Genomic DNA, 19,505 nt, shown 5'->3' with positions numbered 1-19,505 from the left:
TTCAAATTTCAACCTGATAAATTAAAATTTATATATATAAGGAAATCAGGGCAAAAGAAAGGAAATATCATTTGAAAGTATTAGAACTGAAAAAGACCTGGGTGTGATGGTTGATGATGGATTAAACTTTGGAAACTATAGAAAGATTTAAAGAATTATCATATGAGGTCGGAGCGACAAGAGAAGCTACAGTTTCCCACTCTGAAGTATAGAAGAATGAGAGAAGACTTGATAACTGCCTATAAGATGATTTTCAAACATTTTGATGAAAGTGTTACCTTAAAGCCTGCTATGAAAGAACTCGATGGCATTATTTTTGTACAAAAACCAATATAGTACAGAACACAGGCGAAATTATTTCACGTTTAGAGTTGTAGACGTATGTAATAATCTACCTGTTCATGTCGTAAAGGCAAAAAAATGTGCGACATTTGAACATAATTTATTTTTAATTAAAATTATATTTACATTTCATAAGTTAAGTCATTGATACTATGTTGAATATAATTATCATATGGATATAGAGGATTTTAGCCTGCATTTATCAAATCGCTCAATGATATTAAATGAAAATCAATGAGATTCACAATCTTAGGTTTTCAGATACTTTATTAAATATTTCATAATTGATGGAAAATAAAAACACTGTTTTCATGTTTAAGAGTGACATCTGTACGGATAAAATCAAATTCAATCGATTTTATTATAAGATTATTCTGAATGGATCTGTTTTATTGCTACTGACACCTAGTTTATCGTAAGATAAAATTTTATGAGTTGTGTCCCCTTATCTCGGAATCGGTCTACATAGGTGGCCACATCGTCGCACCGGCACCAGCAAGCATCCTTCCTCTAGGCCCAAGAAGGGACACCACTAAGTTTAAACAAACATGGATCCACAAACATTTCTAGACATTGCCACTAAGGTCACAAAACTAAAGATGTATCCGTTTTTCGATATAGCACATTACACATTGATGTGCATGGCGGTGAGAGAGGATATTCCACAAACCAGTTCAGGTAAGGACAGCCATTTCAGCTTCACTCTCATTTGATACTTTTGTTAGATAAATAATTAATGTGTACGATTTTTTTCTGTGTTATAAAAAATACAGATATTTTTAATATGTTTTATTGAACTTTCACTGTATCTATAAATAGATCGGTCAGCATGCCTAAGTAAAGCCATGATGATGCCGGTGCTGAGTTGTTCTTTTCTGATTGGTGTGGAGTTTACAGTGTTAGGCCGTTCAATGCCGTTAGCAGCGAGATCATATTATCTGATCAGAAAACGAAACCAGACCATTTTAATAAAGCAACACGTTTCTCTCGTTTACCGTATCGGTGGAAATTCCGAAGGTGATGTAGAAATATTTGAAAAGGGAAACTGTTACTTTTGACTTATATCTACGCTTACTGCTGCAGTACTGTACACTACAAGGACTTGTTCACACCTAAAAACCGAACCCATATGATATGGTCCCTATCAAATTATATGGAGATCCAGTTCTATTCCTGATGGGTGATACCATTATTAGTGTTAGGTAGGGTTATAGATATAAACAGATCAGCAGCAGGTGCAGTGTTTTCGCATGTTATATTACAATAAAGACACTTGAAATGATATAAACACCAATTATCTATTAGTAACGTTTATGTCATGCCGGTGTTTTCTTTGTGATAACTGTAGTCAGACATTGTTTATTTTAGATCCTTATCAGAAGCTAACAAGTCATTAGAGCCTTACTGCTCAATCTCATTAAGACTGAGATCTTGATGGTTTTATAGATGTAATATACAACATATGTTAATCATACTAATAAGTGATTTGGTTATCATGAATAATATTTTCTTACAGAATTGTATCATCATCATCATCATCATCATCATCATCATCATCATCATCATCATCATCATCATCATCATCATCATCATCATCATCTTATTAAAATGTTTGAATGAATAAATACTTATTAGTTTTTTAATTATCAACTATAAAATTGAAGTTTAAACACTTCCTTTTACAAGTACCTTTGATTGAAGAGGCAGCAAGTTTTGGTTCCAATTTTACAGACTCAAAATATCAGTTGACCCAAGGGAGATAATTTTGACCTTGAAATTTGTTAATGCAAATATTTTCATTGTTGGTTAATAGCATGTGTACTGAGCCCTAGATTAACTGTTTAGGTTGTTTTGGGTTAATGTTAATGATGACTAAAATCTTTGTTTTTAATTTCAAAGATTGTCAGTGTAATAAGTTCCAACAGTTGCAGACTACAGAAAATGATATATATTTTTTTTTTTTTTTTTAAGTTTAAGAATTTTGGTATAAACCATGATTGACATGCTAAAGGTAACATATTGGCCGGAATCTCTGTTACAATTAATGAATGAAAGAAAAATTTAATCACTAGGACCATCGTTGCAGCATCATCATCAAGCAAATCTAGTCAAGCTGTTTGGACCATGCTGATTTATGAATGAAAAGGATTATTTACTGCAAAATTTAAATGGAATCAGATAATATAAAAACAAGATTAGAAATATTGTCTAACATCTTGAAAGGGCAGTCATAGCTCACAAATTTGAGCATTTTAGTTTTGTTCCGTGAAGCATGATTGAATTGAGACTTATGTTAATAATTTAAAAAGAAGATAGAGACTTTGAAGAAATTTACAGAATCATATACATTGCACATCTCTGAACGACAATCCTGGGTAATTAAGATAATGATGATACACATTATTTACTTGGTTAAATATATAACGTTTTATGTATTGTGTTGGTAGTGTTGATGATAAAGAAGGGAAGTATGCAGAATTGGTTAGATATGGAACATTGTTATTATTCTAATGAATAAAACATGGTAATAATGAAACATTCCATAATCAATTAATGATTACCGGTAAGTTGTAAATCAATTACATTGGAGTGATTAATAAATCATACAAATAGCTCTAACAGATTTAGAGCTCATTAGATAGGACTAAGGTCACTGGTCATATTTACTGTACTAATTTGTAAGCCTCTGTAGAATCAGTTTACAGTATTCAAACTGCATGAATACTGCTGTAAAGAGTTTTGCAGTTTACTTCTATATCATCAGTCCTGATGAAACTGCTGTGTAGTCTTTAAGATAATTTCATACAATATCCTATCCCCATTATAATGTCACCTGCCTGCTTGGATTCTAAGGAATTTGTACTTTATGTACCAACTATTATTTATAAACACAATCTTCTGGTACTGGCATTACTTTGTCAGCTAGTATCTAAGAAACCAAACATTTGCCTGGGACTGGTAAATATATCTACCTCAGAGCTCTTGTCTAGTGTACATATGTAACACTATGATCAGTTGGACCCTACAAGTGTAGTGGTATGTACCAAAACCATCTGTTGTTTATGTACATGTACAGTATAACCATGCCCGATCCTGTGGTCTCCGTGATAAATGCCTAAATAAACAGTCAATTGCTTATATAATTACCAATCATTGGGACTGATTTATATGTTTAGCTGCGGGTAACATATTAGTAAGAAGCATGCATCACAACAATGCATATATCAAGTGGAATTTCACTTATGAAATACAAATCAGTTGGCATGTGGCTGTTCCTTATCACATATTTGGAAAAATAGTTGACCCTATTTACTTTCTCAAAATACTGAATGCAAAAAAATGAAATATAAGTATAGAATGATTAATGATCTAATGATACTCTTTCAGCTTTTGTCTTGTAAAAATGGCTACAATGTCAATAGTAAAAAATGAAACAGCAGAAATACTTTTCTAGTTGCTGGTGTATTCATGCAAGCATGCACTGTAAACATTGTAATACCGGTTAAGAAATGGACCCTTCTCACTCAGTCTGCAGGGAAATTATCCATTCAGCTTAAATTGCGTAGAGTCAAACAACCAAGGCCAAGGATTTGGACTGGATCCCGGGTGGAGATCTATAAAAGATAACATTTGGTAGTTGCATAAGTTCCTTTCTTAGATAGCTGAAAAATCAGCAGATTTCATTCCTGGATAAAGTAGAGATGTACCAAAAATGTACAGATACTGTTTACATATAAATACACATATATAGCTTTTTATTGTCATTCAATAAGTAAAACAGGCCTGACAAAAAATATGATGGACAAATTTAGTGGATGGAAGTAGACCAAAGGTTTTATTTTAGCAAATCATGATGTATGATTTATATAGGAGAAATATCTTGACTTTAACAACGCTTCTTTGAAAATTGCATGAGAATGCTTTGGGTAGACACTAAATATTTGGATATGTATGAGGGCTGATTGATAAGCTGTGAGTCTCATATTTAAGGGTGTGACTTTTGGCGGACATATTGCATTATTTTTCAACATAGTTGTCAGTACCTGTATACGCTTTTGCCAGCGATGTTAAGGGCCTCAATTCTACTCTTAAAGTCCTTTTCTTGACTGTTCAGAAAGTCCTCCACTGCATGTATGACATAATTATCTGACAAATGTAGGTACTGAAAATTGCCTTTTTCGATTTTAAAAATAGATAAAAGTCTGATGGTGCAAGATCAGGCAAATAAGGCAGATGCTCAGTCAGTTCAAAGTGATAAATGTTAATGGCAGCCATATCATGGCAATAGGCTTGTGAACAGGGGCATTGTCTTGGTGGAACAACACCTTTTCCGCAGCACTTGAGTTTAATTTTTACTTTAACTGCCTGAGAAATGATGCCATTGATTGTTTGTCCTTTTTGCAAATAATCTATCATCAGAATACCATCAGCGTCCCATAACCTTTCCAGCGGATGGAATAGTCTTTGCCCTGTTTGGGAGGGTGGGGAGGGTGGGTGAGCCAGTTTGCTTTAATTGTTTAGAATGTTGTTTGGCATCTGTGGTGAAATGATGGACCCATGTTTCATCCATAGTCACAAACCTCACAAACAAATACTGCCTGATGTGTTTTTATCAACTATCAAAAGTCTTGGAACCCAATAGGCTGAGATTTTCATTGCAAGATCTGCTGTAAGAATTTAATGTACTCTTTATTGTAAAGTCCCAAATTTGGTCAGAAGCATCTTTTGGTGAAGAAAATCAATTTTGTATAGATGATGGGTCTCTGTCCCATGAGACGAGAGGGGTGGGGATGGGCCCACTAGGGGAAGTCGAACTAATTCTTTGAAAATATACTCCTCCTATAGGAATGATTAGATTTTGTCTATAGCATGTTTGGGTGAAAGGGGAATTATTTTTGTGTAAATGATGACTCTTGGCCTCCTTGGACTGGAGGGGAAGGACTTGATAGGAGAAATGTGTTATATCTTTGAAATAGTTGAGATCCTCACCCCATAACCATATGTTATAGCATTGCTAGGCATCAAGAGATAAATTCAATCATGATTTAAAAATTGGCCAAGAGTGTCCCCCTCTCTAGGGACTTAGTTTCATTTTTATGTCTTTGAAGCTGCTGAGATCCCCACCCCATAACCAATATATATAGCATGTTTGGGATCAAGAGATGAACATGATTACAATGTAAGAATTGACCCTTGGGTCTGGCCCCATCCCTTAATACATAGTTTCTAGGTTATATCCTAGAAGCAGTTGAGATCCCCAACCCATAACCATAGATAACATGCTGGGCACCAAAAGATAAACACAATCATGATGTAAGAATTGACCCTGGGTTGGCCCAACTCCTAGGGACTCACTTTCATGGTAATATTTTTGAAAGAGTTGAGATTCCTACTCCTAAACCATATATAGCAATGCTGGGCATCAGGAGAGAAACACATTCATGATGTAAGAACAGGCCCATGTTTGGATGAAATAGGAATTAGTTTTGTATAAATGATAGGTCTTTGTCCCCTTGGGCAGAAGGGAAAGGCCTCAAAAGGAAAAATATGTTATATCTTTGAAACAGTTGAAATGCCCACCCCATAACCATATATATAACTTCTTGGCATCAAGAGATAAACACATTCTTTATATAAGAATTGACTTTTGGGTTTGGCACACCTCTAGGGACATTATTTCTAGGTAATATTTTTGATGTAATTAAGATACCAACCTGATAACCATATAAACTCTTATAGGGTATCAAGAGATAAAGACAGTCATTATTTAAGAATTTACCCATTGTTTTTCCCCATCAACATGGTTTAGTGAATGCGCTTTGATTTGGAAATATTTGAAATACCCAACCTATAGGTATGTATAGCATTGCTGGACTTTAAGATCCAAATGAGGGATAGGCACTATGGACCTCTTGTTTTTGTTCATCGTCAGAAAATGATCAAATTTTCTCTCAATGCTCAAGCTACTGTATCTGATGTTATTGATAAAGTTATGGGATAATTCACATCTCAAGGGTATTGACAACTCCATGCTTACCGGTATGGAGGATCCAATACACGTGTAATTCTGCATTATAATGGCTGTTCAGTGCTTAACACTCCATCAGAAATTAAATTTCCACAGGAAATTTTATTATTAGTATGGCCTTATACAGTGGATCAATAACATAATTTATTTTACAATGTTTCTTTTGACATTTGGCCAATTTCAATAACATATTATTTTACACTGTTTAAAAAGAAACTGAAATAGATATCAATATTCTAGATTATTGAACTGTGAATGTAAATTGACATGATATCAGGTGCTTGTTATAAATATCATAAATATACAAAGTATACTAACTCTCTTTATATATATTACCTGTTGCCTTGACAGGTGAAAGCAGACAAGCAGACAGCAATTAGCTTGAGGTTTATAATAAGTGTAAAATCATGTTTTTTATAGGGCTAACTTTTTTGTTTACAGTGTATTAGAATTACCTCAGTATGTTTTTTGATCAGCTACACTTTTCTTATCTTAAACCTAGATTTGCCTGCGAATGAAAATATTCTGTGTGATTTAGCCTCTGTAGGTTTTCAAAATAAATATGAAAACTGAAACATGTTCATTTCCAAATTTTCTCATCCAGCTAATTTCGAGAAATTGCTTGATGTATATTTTGTGAAGACAACATACACTGTACATTGAAATCATGTATTAAAAACAAAAAAATAAAAAAATCTGTTTTTGGTGTTTTTCAGGGTCACCATTTTCCAGAAAACATCCTCTATCTTGTTGGCTTTCCAGTATGCTGCTTTGTTTTGGAGGTAGTATAATAGCTAATATGTTGCTAGGGGAGAGTATGTTGTCACCCTTCAAAGATCACCGAAGCATCCTTACAGCAACAGCAGTCTGGTAAGTACATACAATTCCTGTAATGCATATTCTTGATGGGTATTTTTGTATTATTGCAGTACCTAGACATTTTTTCAGTGTAAGTAACTCCTACTTATATTTGATAGGTAGTATTTTTTTAACTGACAAATGAACATGACTCAGTAAGATTGCAGTACCTGGATAATTTCCAATGGAAATATCTTATATGATGGTAGCATATCACATGATGACGTGTTTGAAACCTTGTCTTCCAGATACAACCTTACTTGTGTGTCCCCTGTTAACCATACTTTACTCTGTTTTATACCACAACACTGACAATTGATTAACATGAAGATGCATCTGGAAATTACAAAATGTATCAAATATATTTCTCTCTTGTACATATCCCCCTTTGGATACAGAGTTATAGCCCTTTATGTATTCCTACCAGACCTTGTTCAAACTTACATTGATTGATTTCAAAATACATGTAACTCGCATCGAAATAATTATTATTGTAATGATGGCATTGTTTTATCCAACTGGATTATTTGCTCAGAGTGTGAGGGAGTTGGAGGAAAGAAAGAGAGCGAGAGAGCCATAAGTGGTGTCTTTGGGAGTCTTTTGGAAAGAGAATGTTAATTGATAATCCTTTCCCCTCTAAGTAGAGAACTGTCAGACTGACATTGATACCAAAAAATCTTTCAAAGGCTATAAGTTACAGGAAGGTGTTGTTCTATCCTATGCTATGTGCTTGAAATTTGTTTTGTCTTGCCATCTGAATATAATTACTGCTTCAAGTAAGACACCTCAACACATCAGAATTGGCAAAGGTATTGATTCCAAAAGAGTGCCGCACTCATTTGTCAGGGTACAGGAGTTATAAGAACTCTGGTGGCCAACACCCAGATAAACCTGATTAAGTATGGTATCCATTCATCTTCACAGTTGAGTGTCTTCACAACTGCCTGGCTGTCAACTTAGTTTTTCTCCTCAGTTAATTAACACTTTGAGTCATAGAGATGTGATCAGAGTCATACTTGTATGGTTTTCATTATACCGATGTACATTATAATGAAATTAAAACTTAATTAATAGCAGACATATTGAAATAAATTTTCACGTTGAATATGTATGTCATTTACTCTACACAGATATGCATATATAATCTACATTGAATTTATTCACAGAAACAAAGCTGACTCAAATTGTATTGTCACGATATTGAGTCTGTTGTCTATTTTTTTTATTCTGTTGAGATTTAGAACCTCTTAACAAAAAACAGTTGTCTATGTCTACAAAGGAAAATTTATTACTACCAACAGGTACTTTACAACATAACATTATTAAGATTTTTTGTTTTGTGTTTTTAAGAATTACTACAGTATTGAAATTTGTATTGTCAATTGTAATTGCTTTAGGACGGGAAAGGAAAAATCCTTTATTCACTTAGTCATGGTGCTATCAAAATGCTGGTAAGTTTAAGGATTGTGATGATGATGGTGTTAGAAGTTAACCATGTACCAAACACTGTCTGACACACAACCTTACAGCCTAGGTTTATACACAATGTCAGTCTTACTTAGGGTTCCTGTGGCTGCATCTGGTCTTAATCATTTTACAGAAACGGAACAGGAATAAGTCTCATTTATCCCAATACTGCTTGCACAAAATAAGTATTATTTTGCCTTTTTATACTGATGTAAATTTAGATGATTGGCTTGCCTTTTTATTCCTGTTAAGAAAAGGCCAAGGGCAGAATTAATTCTCACCATCCATTCAAGAGTGTATAATGCTTTGGTTTGACTTTGCATACTCGCATATTATTTATATCTTTCACCTTAGCATAGAGTTAAAAATCCAAGGTCATAATTTATATATGTCTGGAATGGGATTATTTCACATCTTCAATTGTTCAAAAATATATGTTCAGATAGATAAAACACAATATTGACCTCATCAAAATGCTTTAATTGTAGTTTATCTGTGAATAAAAATAGAAGTTCCGAGCTGAGATACATGTTGTGGTATCTCTTATTCAATACTAAACATATGTGGTGTTATCAGAGTACAGAGGCTGCCTAATGACTGAAGTTGATGGATCAGCCAGTGGTGAACACAGTAGAAATTGCCATACTATTTCTCTTGCATGTAAAAGTAATGAAAACTTAGTACTTTGAGTTCAGTAAATCTGCTTCATATACTTTCTTTATACAATGTATATTCAACAAGTTTCCAGATGTTTGGAAACATGATGTTTTTCTTCATATGGCTCATTAGTATACATAATGTCTAGTTAGATACACCCATGATGATAGAAGCTGTGATGTGTAAGGTTCCTGCAAACTTTTCATGTAGAACTCTTGATGTAATAATATTTTTACAAGTTTTTGATGAATCTTGATTAAATGTTTGAAGTTATCAAACATGTATATATGGCACCATTAGTGGGTTACATACAGATATAATGAGCAGGCTCCAATACTACACAAGGTCTATGTACAGGAATGTTGGTTATGTTAGACAAATGGATTTGGATGTTGGTTTCCAATAAGAGAATGTCAATAAGATAATATTTTCTGTTAGCAAATATATTTATCAAGGTACACAAATGGCTCCTATCATTTGTATATTACCTCCTGTGGCCAAGCACCACTCCTAATCTAAATAGGTAAACACGAATTCCTAGTTACCTGACCTGAAGGTCTATCTGGTCATAATGATAAGCTGATTTCTTTGTCAGCTTATTGTATTGGTTTCCTTAAATCTGTGGTAAGGAAAGAACCACCTAACCCCCCCCTCTCACAAAATGATCATAGCAAAAGATCATATGAGGAATATAGTAACAGCAGAAATAAAGAAGAAAAAACCCAGCTACCTCCTATGCAGGTCTTGGATTCTAAAATTCAAATTTAAACAGAACTTATTTAAGAATGGTTAGAGAAGTCAAAGAAAATAAGAAGAAAAAAATAATGTTGTATTCAGGATCAAGGAAAATAAAGGTAGGAAAGAAAGAATGAGTCAATCATTTGCAAGATGTAGCACACTGACAACAGCAGAAATCAGCAACTTCCTGATGATTCTGAAGGAAAACCAAGAACAAACTCATAGAAGAAAACATTGTCGTTGTCCGCTATATGTAAACTTTCTATTCAAATGACTTCTTCTCAATAAAACAAAAGGCCCAGGGTGCTGATATTGGGCCTGTAGCATGATAGGGTGAAGGGTTATCAAGTTTGTTGAAGTAAATGACCTTGACTTAATTTCAAGGTAACAGTGGTCAAATGTGTTAAAATCTTCAAACAACTTCTTCTCAATAACAAAAAGGTCCAGGCTGTTGATATTGGGTTTTTAATATAAGTGGATTAAGGGCTACTGATTTGTTCAAATAATTGACCTTTTTTTATAAAAAAAAAATGGATTTTCTTTTTCTACAAGCAATAGGTTCACAATAGTGGCATTTGTGTAGTAGCATGTATAAAGAATATGATTCAAGAAAATGTTTTTATGAACCAGCAATGTCTTCTTTGTAAGCTGTAGAGTAGTTCAGCAATTTATTTTAGGCCTATGTGGCATCTTTCATATATAGGTCTTTATAGTGAAATGACCATTAAGACCAGTGGGCCTCTTGTTCTAAATACTGTTATATTGTACAAGAATTGAAGTAATATGAAAAGAATGTATGTGTGGTCTACTCTGTAGATCAGTCATTATTGGATGTGCTGTCTGTACAAGTGTGTGTTAAATATGGTGCACAATAGACCATGCCAACAAAGAATACCAGTAGATAGTAAAATACTAATTATGTATGTACTGTCTTCAAACTGCTGCACATGCATTAATGTAGTCTTTGTCTTGTGTATTGTATACTGGTATCTAGGACAAGGACTGCACACTCAAGTACTGTGTATATAACTGAGATCTATATTGTCAGCTGTACAGTAAGATGTACTGGCTAGTTGAAGGTTGTCTCTGGCACACAGAGATAAGGATGTGAAACACCTGATGTTGACACTGCCAGAGAAACAGACAGATACAAAATACAAGGTCATAACTTCCACATTAAGTAGATAGTGTACCATATAAAAGGTCATGTCAGTCACCTTGATCTCAATATATGAAAAAATATCTTGTAAAATGATGGGGAAGAGAGGGGGTTGGGGGGTTTTATTTGGTCTTTAGAAAAGAGTTAAAATGAGTTAAAATGTTTGTCCGACTATTCCTGAAATAGTTATTGTCTGCTTAAGACACACTGACTATCCTACAGTTATGTCCTTGAATCTTGAAATTTACATTATCATGTGGTTAGAGCTTTTGCTAGTTTTTGTATAGCATTGGAATTTTAAACCTCAATCAAAATCCAAGATATATAGTTTGTTGATCCCTTATAAGACAAAAGAGAAATGGACTGTCCTATACTATAGTGGTCCCCAATAATGAGAAATGGACTGTTCTATACTATAGTGGTCCCTAGTAATGAGAAATGGACTGTTCTGTACTATAGTGGTCCCTAGTAATGAGAAATGGACTGTTCTGTACTATAGTGGTCCCCAATAATGAGAAATGGACTGTTCTATACTATAGTGGTCCCTAGTAATGAGAAATGGACTGTTCTGTACTATAGTGGTCCCTAGTAATGAGAAATGGACTGTTCTGTACTATAGTGGTCCCTAGTAATGAGAAATGGACTGTTCTGTACTATAGTGGTCCCTAGTAATGAGAAATGGACTGTTCTGTACTATAGTGGTCCCTAGTAATGAGAAATGGACTGTTCTGTACTATAGTGGTCCCAAGTAATGAGAAATGGACTGTCCTATACTATAGTGGTCCCTACTAATGAGAAATGGACTGTCCTATACTATAGTGGTCCCTACTAATGAGACATGGACTGTCCTATACTATAGTGGTCCCTAGTAATGAGAAATGGACTGTCCTATACTATAGTGGTACCTAGTAAGGTATCTGAGAAATGGACTGTTCTATACTATAGTGGTCCCTAGTAATGAGAAATGGACTGTCCTATACTATAGTGGTCCCTACTAATGAGAAATGGACTGTCCTATACTATAGTGGTACCTAGTAAGGTATCTGAGAAATGGACTGTCCTATACTATAGTGGTCCCTAGTAAGGTATCTGAGAAATGGACAGTCTATACTGTAGTAATTGTGTACTTGCTTAACTAGACACTAATTGCTTTGGATGGTATACACAACAGGTCTCCAGTATGTTGTTTACTATAGTCACACTCACCAGCTCCATTTTTTGCACTACAAGCTGAACCTGTCTTAAAATGACCATATAGTTGTTGATAAACCCAGCAAACATGAAAGTGAAGTTTTTAATGTTGGTTTTATATGCTGTGTTTTAGGACTGTAGTCTTATCGTACTTTGTCAATCTGTAGGACACTGGTTCACCAATAACCCAATTACAACTGCATGAAAAAAACATTAATCCTCTTCAGTGGCAAAAGATTGACTGTGAACACCTTGAGGTGTTGTTTTTTGTCCAGATCTTTGCATCAAATTGTCAAGAACATATTTCCAGGGCATAACAATTGTTTTCTCCAGGTACGTCATAATGTACGTTGAATATCCAAGAACAACAAACAAAAAAACCCAATCTTTTCATGCTTTTGATTTTAGTGTGACCTTTGTCTAGTTGTTGTCATTTCAATCAGGCACCAGTTATGAATTCTATGGTTTATGTTAAAATATGATTATCTTCATTGTCTATTAATGGCATGGTATACAAAGTTCCTGATTAGATATTCATGTGCAAAAATTCATTGTACAAAATATACGACTGTTTCATATAGATACTTTGAGTGAGTCTGTGTAAATGTAAATTTTGTAGTGTGTATGTTGATGATAATGATTTTCTAGAATCTTCTCTTTTTGTTTCAGGTACCTTATCTTCTATTCTCCATTTGACATTGTTTACAAGATTGGACGGTTCCTCCCCTGTAAGTTAGTTGTAGCAGCACTGAAGGAATGTCAAAGAGCACACAAAGTCTACCATGCTGTCATCCATACGGCCAAGCTCTACCCCAATGCCTACTTCGTAATTATTATCATAGGAACTGTAAAAGGTAGGTATGGTCACAAAGTCTACACCTGAATTTTGAAACTATGATCAATGGTCAGGGTTAAAGAATTAAAGTTCAAATTTGACCATTCTTTAACATATTATGTCTTAGTATCCCATCATTTGATTTGTTTTTTAATGACACCATATTTAAATAACATCAAGCTTTTCACTTGCTTAGATTTTGATGGCTTTCATCAAGTTTAAAAGGGAAAAGGTCACACTTGACCACTTGTCATTGGTCATTGTTAATGGGTTAAATGATACGCCAAACCACTTTTGAAATCAAAAGAGCACGGATGCAGGTACATCTGTGAATCCCTCCTCACAGCTTTATGTTTCAATTGTTTTACCAATTGTAACACTTCTGGGATTATTTATAACATCACATTTGTTAAAGCATGTACTTACCATTGTACCTTTTTACCGTTTTTAAAAACACAGGTGCTGGAAGTGGTTTTATGAAGAACTTTGAACGGCTGGTGCGAGGTTTGTGGATCCCAGGCACCAATGAACTTTTGCAACCATCTTTGTAAGTATCAAGGATTTATAAGTGTTTTCCAGTGTTTACCCCTTTTCTTTTTTGTGTTCTGTAAATAAAATCTGTTTCGATATAAAGAGATTGTAAAATATCCATAAGCTGTCACCATGATTTAAGCATACAAAGCTTGTAACATTGGTTTATAGAAAGTGATACAATCTGTAATCACGATAAATGTTTACAGTGTATCAGAGTTTAATCCAGTGTGTAAAAGAAATGATAATTCAAGGTTTCAATCCAACTTTTCGTATATTTTACTGATTTTATTTTGCATTTCAAAATATTTTTTATACTAGATTCTTGTCAGATAATTATATTTGTTTTAAATTGTATTCGTGACATTAGATTCAAGATGATACGAACATAAAATTGTAATTTCTGTTAAATTAAAGGATAAATGTAAAATGTAAAGCAGTCCAACTACATGATTGTACAATTCAAAGGACTCATACCTCACACAAGAATCTGCACTCTTTTTAACCTGGACAAAAATCAGCTGATTGTAACAATGACTATTGATCTAACATCCCACTGTTTCAGCCTGTAGATAATGATGTAGACTATTTACAACTAGCACTGTCATTTACTCCCTAATCTTTTCTTGTCTCCAAGTAATCAATGGAAATATAATTTGTTAGAGTTAATAAAGAGAACCACAGCAGACCACTTTAGTTGTATATAAAAATAAACACTCAAAGTCTTTGGAAGGTAAAACTTCTTGATAGTTGCTCTGTAATAATCTACTTAATAAAGAATATTACCGTTGTTCTTCCTCAACCAAAAACGCCTATTATTCCTGACCTGGCAAGGGTTCCTTTTTTTTTAGTTCATGAAACTCTAGGTTATCTTTATTAACTTTATGGGGTGTGTGGATGGTACTGTAAAATACATTCCCCAACAAAAATTAATGATTTTACAGGGCATGAAGTGTTATCCATAATGTCCCATCCTGTTCCAGCAGGTCATATCACATCACATTTTTAATTGATGTCCATATTCCTAATATCTTTGATTTTCAGGAATTTACAACAAACATTGTACAAAGGTCAACAATGACAGTTAATCAGAAATCATGCTTCAGAATTTGAATGCAAAGACAAAGTTCATACATTGTTATTGGAATACCATTAGTCTCCTTTCTATTGATAGGAATTTCTTAAATAATGTAATTGAATCTGACGTGGGTATTCTTGTCTTACAGACATTTTCTAGTTTTAAATTTTATCATGTTGAGGTGTAAATCAAATATATTTTTATGAATTGGTGTCAATTATATATTTTTTCAGCGTTACCAAAGCTTGTATTGTGGCATCATGTGTATTCTTGCTTGAGCGACTCAACTACATCACTGCACCTCATCCTCTTATCTACTTCGGCATCGTCATCTTCTTTGTGTACTTCAAACTGTCAGCCCTGCTCTTAGGCATTCACGATCCATTTGCACCATTTGAGAACCTCTTCTGTGCTATATTTATGGGAGGTATGTGGGATGCCATGAGGAGAGCAGTCACACCAGAGAAGAAGGAGGAAGACAAAGAAAATAAGAATGACATACCAGTCAAGAGTAAAGAGGACAAGAAAAAGGATTAAACTCTCTGGCTAAAAATGATGAATATAAGAGTATCAATTGAATTTTTTATAGCTTATGAGGAAATGATTTTCTAAAATAAGATTTTGTGTGTAAAAAAGGGCCTGCAAAAGGGAATTAATCAATTGATACGGGGGAAAGTTGAGGACTACATACTGTATTTTGTTAAATGCAGTGTACTGTCTTTAGGTAATTTGTCATACCTTTCTTATCTGTGAATTTTTTTATCAATATCCTTGCATTTATTTTCCACAAGGATGGTCACAGATTGAGAAGAAATACAGCATTAGTGTCAGAGATAGAAAGGTTCCCTCACAAGTACTCCCTTTTGTGACGAAGGATTTTTTTTAGAAGCATATGTCATGAATAATGGTTGTCAGTATTTATACATTCTTTTGATAGAAGACATGAATTATCTAGTTGCATCATTTATGTTAATAAGAATAGACATATTCTAGCACCACCTTTTTTTTGGTGGAATTGAAAGTTTGATGTGATCATTCTTTTTGCATAAATTAATCTTTATTCTTAAGTCTGAATTTTAATTTTAGTGAACATATTATATGAAAACAAATAGATCTAAAGAACTATTTTATTATTCTTAAAACTAAAGAGCATTAATGAGTTCTTTAATTTGCAAAAATCAAAAGTTATTATTTGTATATATGTTGGTACATGTGCCACACATCAGATCTGCCATTGTTATAGAAAGGGTGTAACTATTGATCAACTCAATTATCAAATAGATATATTTTTTATAAGCCAACCATCAAAGATCACAATTAACTACTCTCCACAACTTGTTTATAAAACCAAGAGGTAGGATTATAATGTATAATTAAAATTATCAAGCTATTCAGCATAAGCAAGTCCTCAAGACAATATCAATATCATCTTTATATTATGAACAAGATCTGAGGCTATTCTTTGTTCAATGAATATAATCTGAGGCAATTATACCTGAAATTCTTTGACTTCGATTCCTATGTCAAATGTCAAAAAAAAATTTCAATCATATTCTCAAATTTGGAGAATATTATACCTACATCAGGATCAAAGGCTACATGTACCCTGGTATATATGTCAATTATTATAGGTGACTTTTCAATCCATACTGTTTACTCCCAGATATCGCAAAATATATTAGTCATTAAACATTCCCATAGATCCCACAGCTTAACCTTCACCTTGTCTCATGTAGACAAAGTTGGGTGTAATGTGTCGCAAGAATTTGTATATTCTAACAATCTGATAAAATTGACATGATTGTCAAATTATAAAGCAGTAATTTTAGGCTGCAGGATAGGATTTTTCATTAGATTTCACTAATGTAATATCATGCTACCTATCAAAGTTGATTCTAAAATGGGTACTAGATAGTAATCCATTAAAAATACATCTATACCAGAGATTGGTAGAGCTTATGGCTTCTCTATTTTACAAGTTGAAATGGTGTGTGTCATTCTGAAGTTGTGGACATGCGAAGTCCAGCATCAACATTTAGATTCTGTTTTATTTGAGAATAGATTACAAAAATCAGTCAACATCAATTTAATATACATGTATTTGGATAAAAGTTACTTCATGTATATCTAAATTTTTTGTAAAGGGTTACTGAGGTATTTACATTTCAAAAGATATTATTGAATTTGTTTGTCAGAATTTGTTCAGCATGTTTTGAATCAGTCATATTCTTTATTTCATAAATTCTTTTGAAATGATATATAGTACTGTCATCAGTTGTTACAGTGTATAGTTGGTGAGTATGTCTGATGTACATGTTTTTCTGATGTATACAATCAATATTGTGTGAATGTTAGTAAATGAGGATGTAATATGAATGTTTTTTAATGTCAAATGTGCCATCCTCAATTCTTGTACTTTACTGCCTTCAGGCCCTAGTATCATACAACTGTCTCTGAATTTTTTTTTCTTCAAATGTTTCAGGCTTATATATTCTGGAATTTCATCTGTTGCTTATGGCCAAAAGCTCATAGATAATACATTTCAGATCTTTATATTAGTACATCTTTGCATAAAAACAACCTTTAAATTAGGAAATGTGGTTTAAGAATTAAAATCAAAGAAACATTTTCAGGGCCTGATCCAAGCAGAAAGTAGGGATTGGTTAACTCTACAGCCTTAATTAATGGCTAGATTTTATTTGTGTCATAGAAACTAGGAAAAGTGCTTTTGGTCATCAGACATACACATGTAGTTGTGTCATTTAGTTTGTGTGAAACACAGACTCAACTTTTCAGAATGAAGTTTGTGCATTTTATGTGAGTCTCTTTTTTTGTACTTTTGCATCCATGTAAATTTTCATCTAGTGTAAAGGATTATATAGTTATTGTTTTTCTTGCTGTGAACATTGGTTTACATCTATAATCATTTGAAAGAAATGATATTCTTTGCAAATTTCCTCCAAAAAATTTGTGCAATTTTGTTTGTTTTATAAAATTGTGGCAATATATTTTGTATGTTTGGGTTAATTCCTAGAATCTAGTCAGTGATGATTTTCAAAACGTTTTGAAAAAAATTTCTTTTCAGTATGCATATAGAAGTGAATAATCATCTGTGAAAAACTTTTAAAATATAAAAGAAGTGAAATGCTTAATACTCCAAGAACTTTAATTGACTAAATAGAGCTGTAATAAATCCAACCAAGGTTATTTAATATTGTGTTCCAGTATACAGCCTTATTTTCTTTGTATTTGTTTATCAACAAGTTTATGAGTATTCAGAAAATTGCATACTTTATCATAATTGGGTATGATATAAAAATGTTATATCTAAGTCATGTCATAAGATGGAATTTTTTATTTCGCCGGTGCCTTTTGTCTATGATTATTTAGTTCGTCATGAGCTGATAAGAAATTTGCCATAAACTTTTGAGAACTCTATTTTATGTTGACCATGGCTGAAGACCATGTGATGTTGACCATAGTTTATGACCCGATATGTGATGTTGGCCATAGTTAATGAACTTATGTGGTGTTGACCATGGTTGATGACCCTTTGTGGTGTTGACCATGGTTGATGACCCTATGTGCTGTTGACCATGGTTGATGACCCTATGTGGTGTTGACAATGGTTGATGACCCTATGTGGTGTTGACAATGGTTGATGACCCTATGTGGTGTTGACCATGGTTGATGAACTTATGTGGTGTTGACCATAGTTGATGACCCTATGTGGTTTTGACAATGGTTGATGACCCTATGTGGTTTTGACAATGGTTGATGACCCTATATGTGATGTTGACCCTGCTTGATGCCCCTATGTGGTGTTGACCATGGTTGATGTCCCTATGTGGTGTTGACCACGGTTGACGACCGTCTGTGTGGTTGACCATGGTTGATGACCCTATGTGGTGTTGACCATGATTGACGACCGTCTATGTCTGGTTGACCATGGTTGATGACCCTATGTGTGGTTGACCATTGTTGATGACCCTATGTCTGGTTGACCATGGTTGATGACCCTATGTGTGGTTGACCATGGTTGATGACCCTATGTATGGTTGACCCTGCTTGATGACCCTATGTGTGGTTGACCATTGTTGATGACCCTATGTATGGTTGACCATGGTTGATGACCCTATGCAGTGTTAATAGTTTATCACTGATAGTGGTCATTAGCTTCTGAACCTATGAAATTTGATATACATAGCATCAATCCTATGTAATGTTTATTTCAGTAGATGACCATTGTGTAGTTGATTGTTACTTGTAGGTTGTAATACTGTCTTGTATATTGACTGTCTTCAATCCTGACTGCATGTGTATACCAGAGTAAATAATTAGACTGAAAAAGAGGTGTGTCTATTTTCCCTGATGGTCAAGTTTATTCTGGAAAGTTTGTTGTGTACATCATGAAATTCCTTTCAATAAACAAGATAAAAAAAATGTAGATTTACTTTTTTGTTTTATTTTGTTTTCATTCTTTTGAGATGTTTGAATTTTTTTGGAACCAGCATGATGTTTTACATGTATCGGCTTTATATAATTTCTGTTTATTGTCAAAATGTACACGGGAATTTTGTGTTGCTGTTGTTTCTTTTTTTCCTGTTGCTGAAATTTTGAG

At 33.7% G+C, this 19,505-nt stretch overlaps 1 protein-coding gene across 1 annotated transcript; it reads left to right on the top strand.

Annotated features, from left to right (window-relative positions):
• The first annotated feature begins 810 nt into the window (after positions 1 to 810).
• Positions 811 to 19,331, top strand: LOC132552455 (trimeric intracellular cation channel type 1B.1-like). The gene is made up of 5 exons (XM_060216621.1): positions 811 to 1,020; positions 7,087 to 7,240; positions 13,110 to 13,294; positions 13,735 to 13,822; positions 15,118 to 19,331. Exons 1-5 carry the CDS (start codon positions 891 to 893, stop codon positions 15,419 to 15,421), a joined length of 861 nt encoding a protein of 286 aa, XP_060072604.1. The 5' UTR covers positions 811 to 890; the 3' UTR covers positions 15,422 to 19,331.
• The last annotated feature ends 174 nt before the right edge of the window (positions 19,332 to 19,505 follow it).

The sequence above is a fragment of the Ylistrum balloti genome, unplaced genomic scaffold, assembly GCF_031769215.1.
Source record: "Ylistrum balloti isolate Yb309-2 unplaced genomic scaffold, AGI_CSIRO_Ybal_v1 Utg370248, whole genome shotgun sequence".
NCBI classification, from domain to species: Eukaryota; Metazoa; Mollusca; class Bivalvia; order Pectinida; family Pectinidae; genus Ylistrum; species Ylistrum balloti.
The sequence above is the reverse complement of the archived record's forward strand: the minus strand, read 5'-3'. Positions and strand labels throughout refer to the sequence as shown.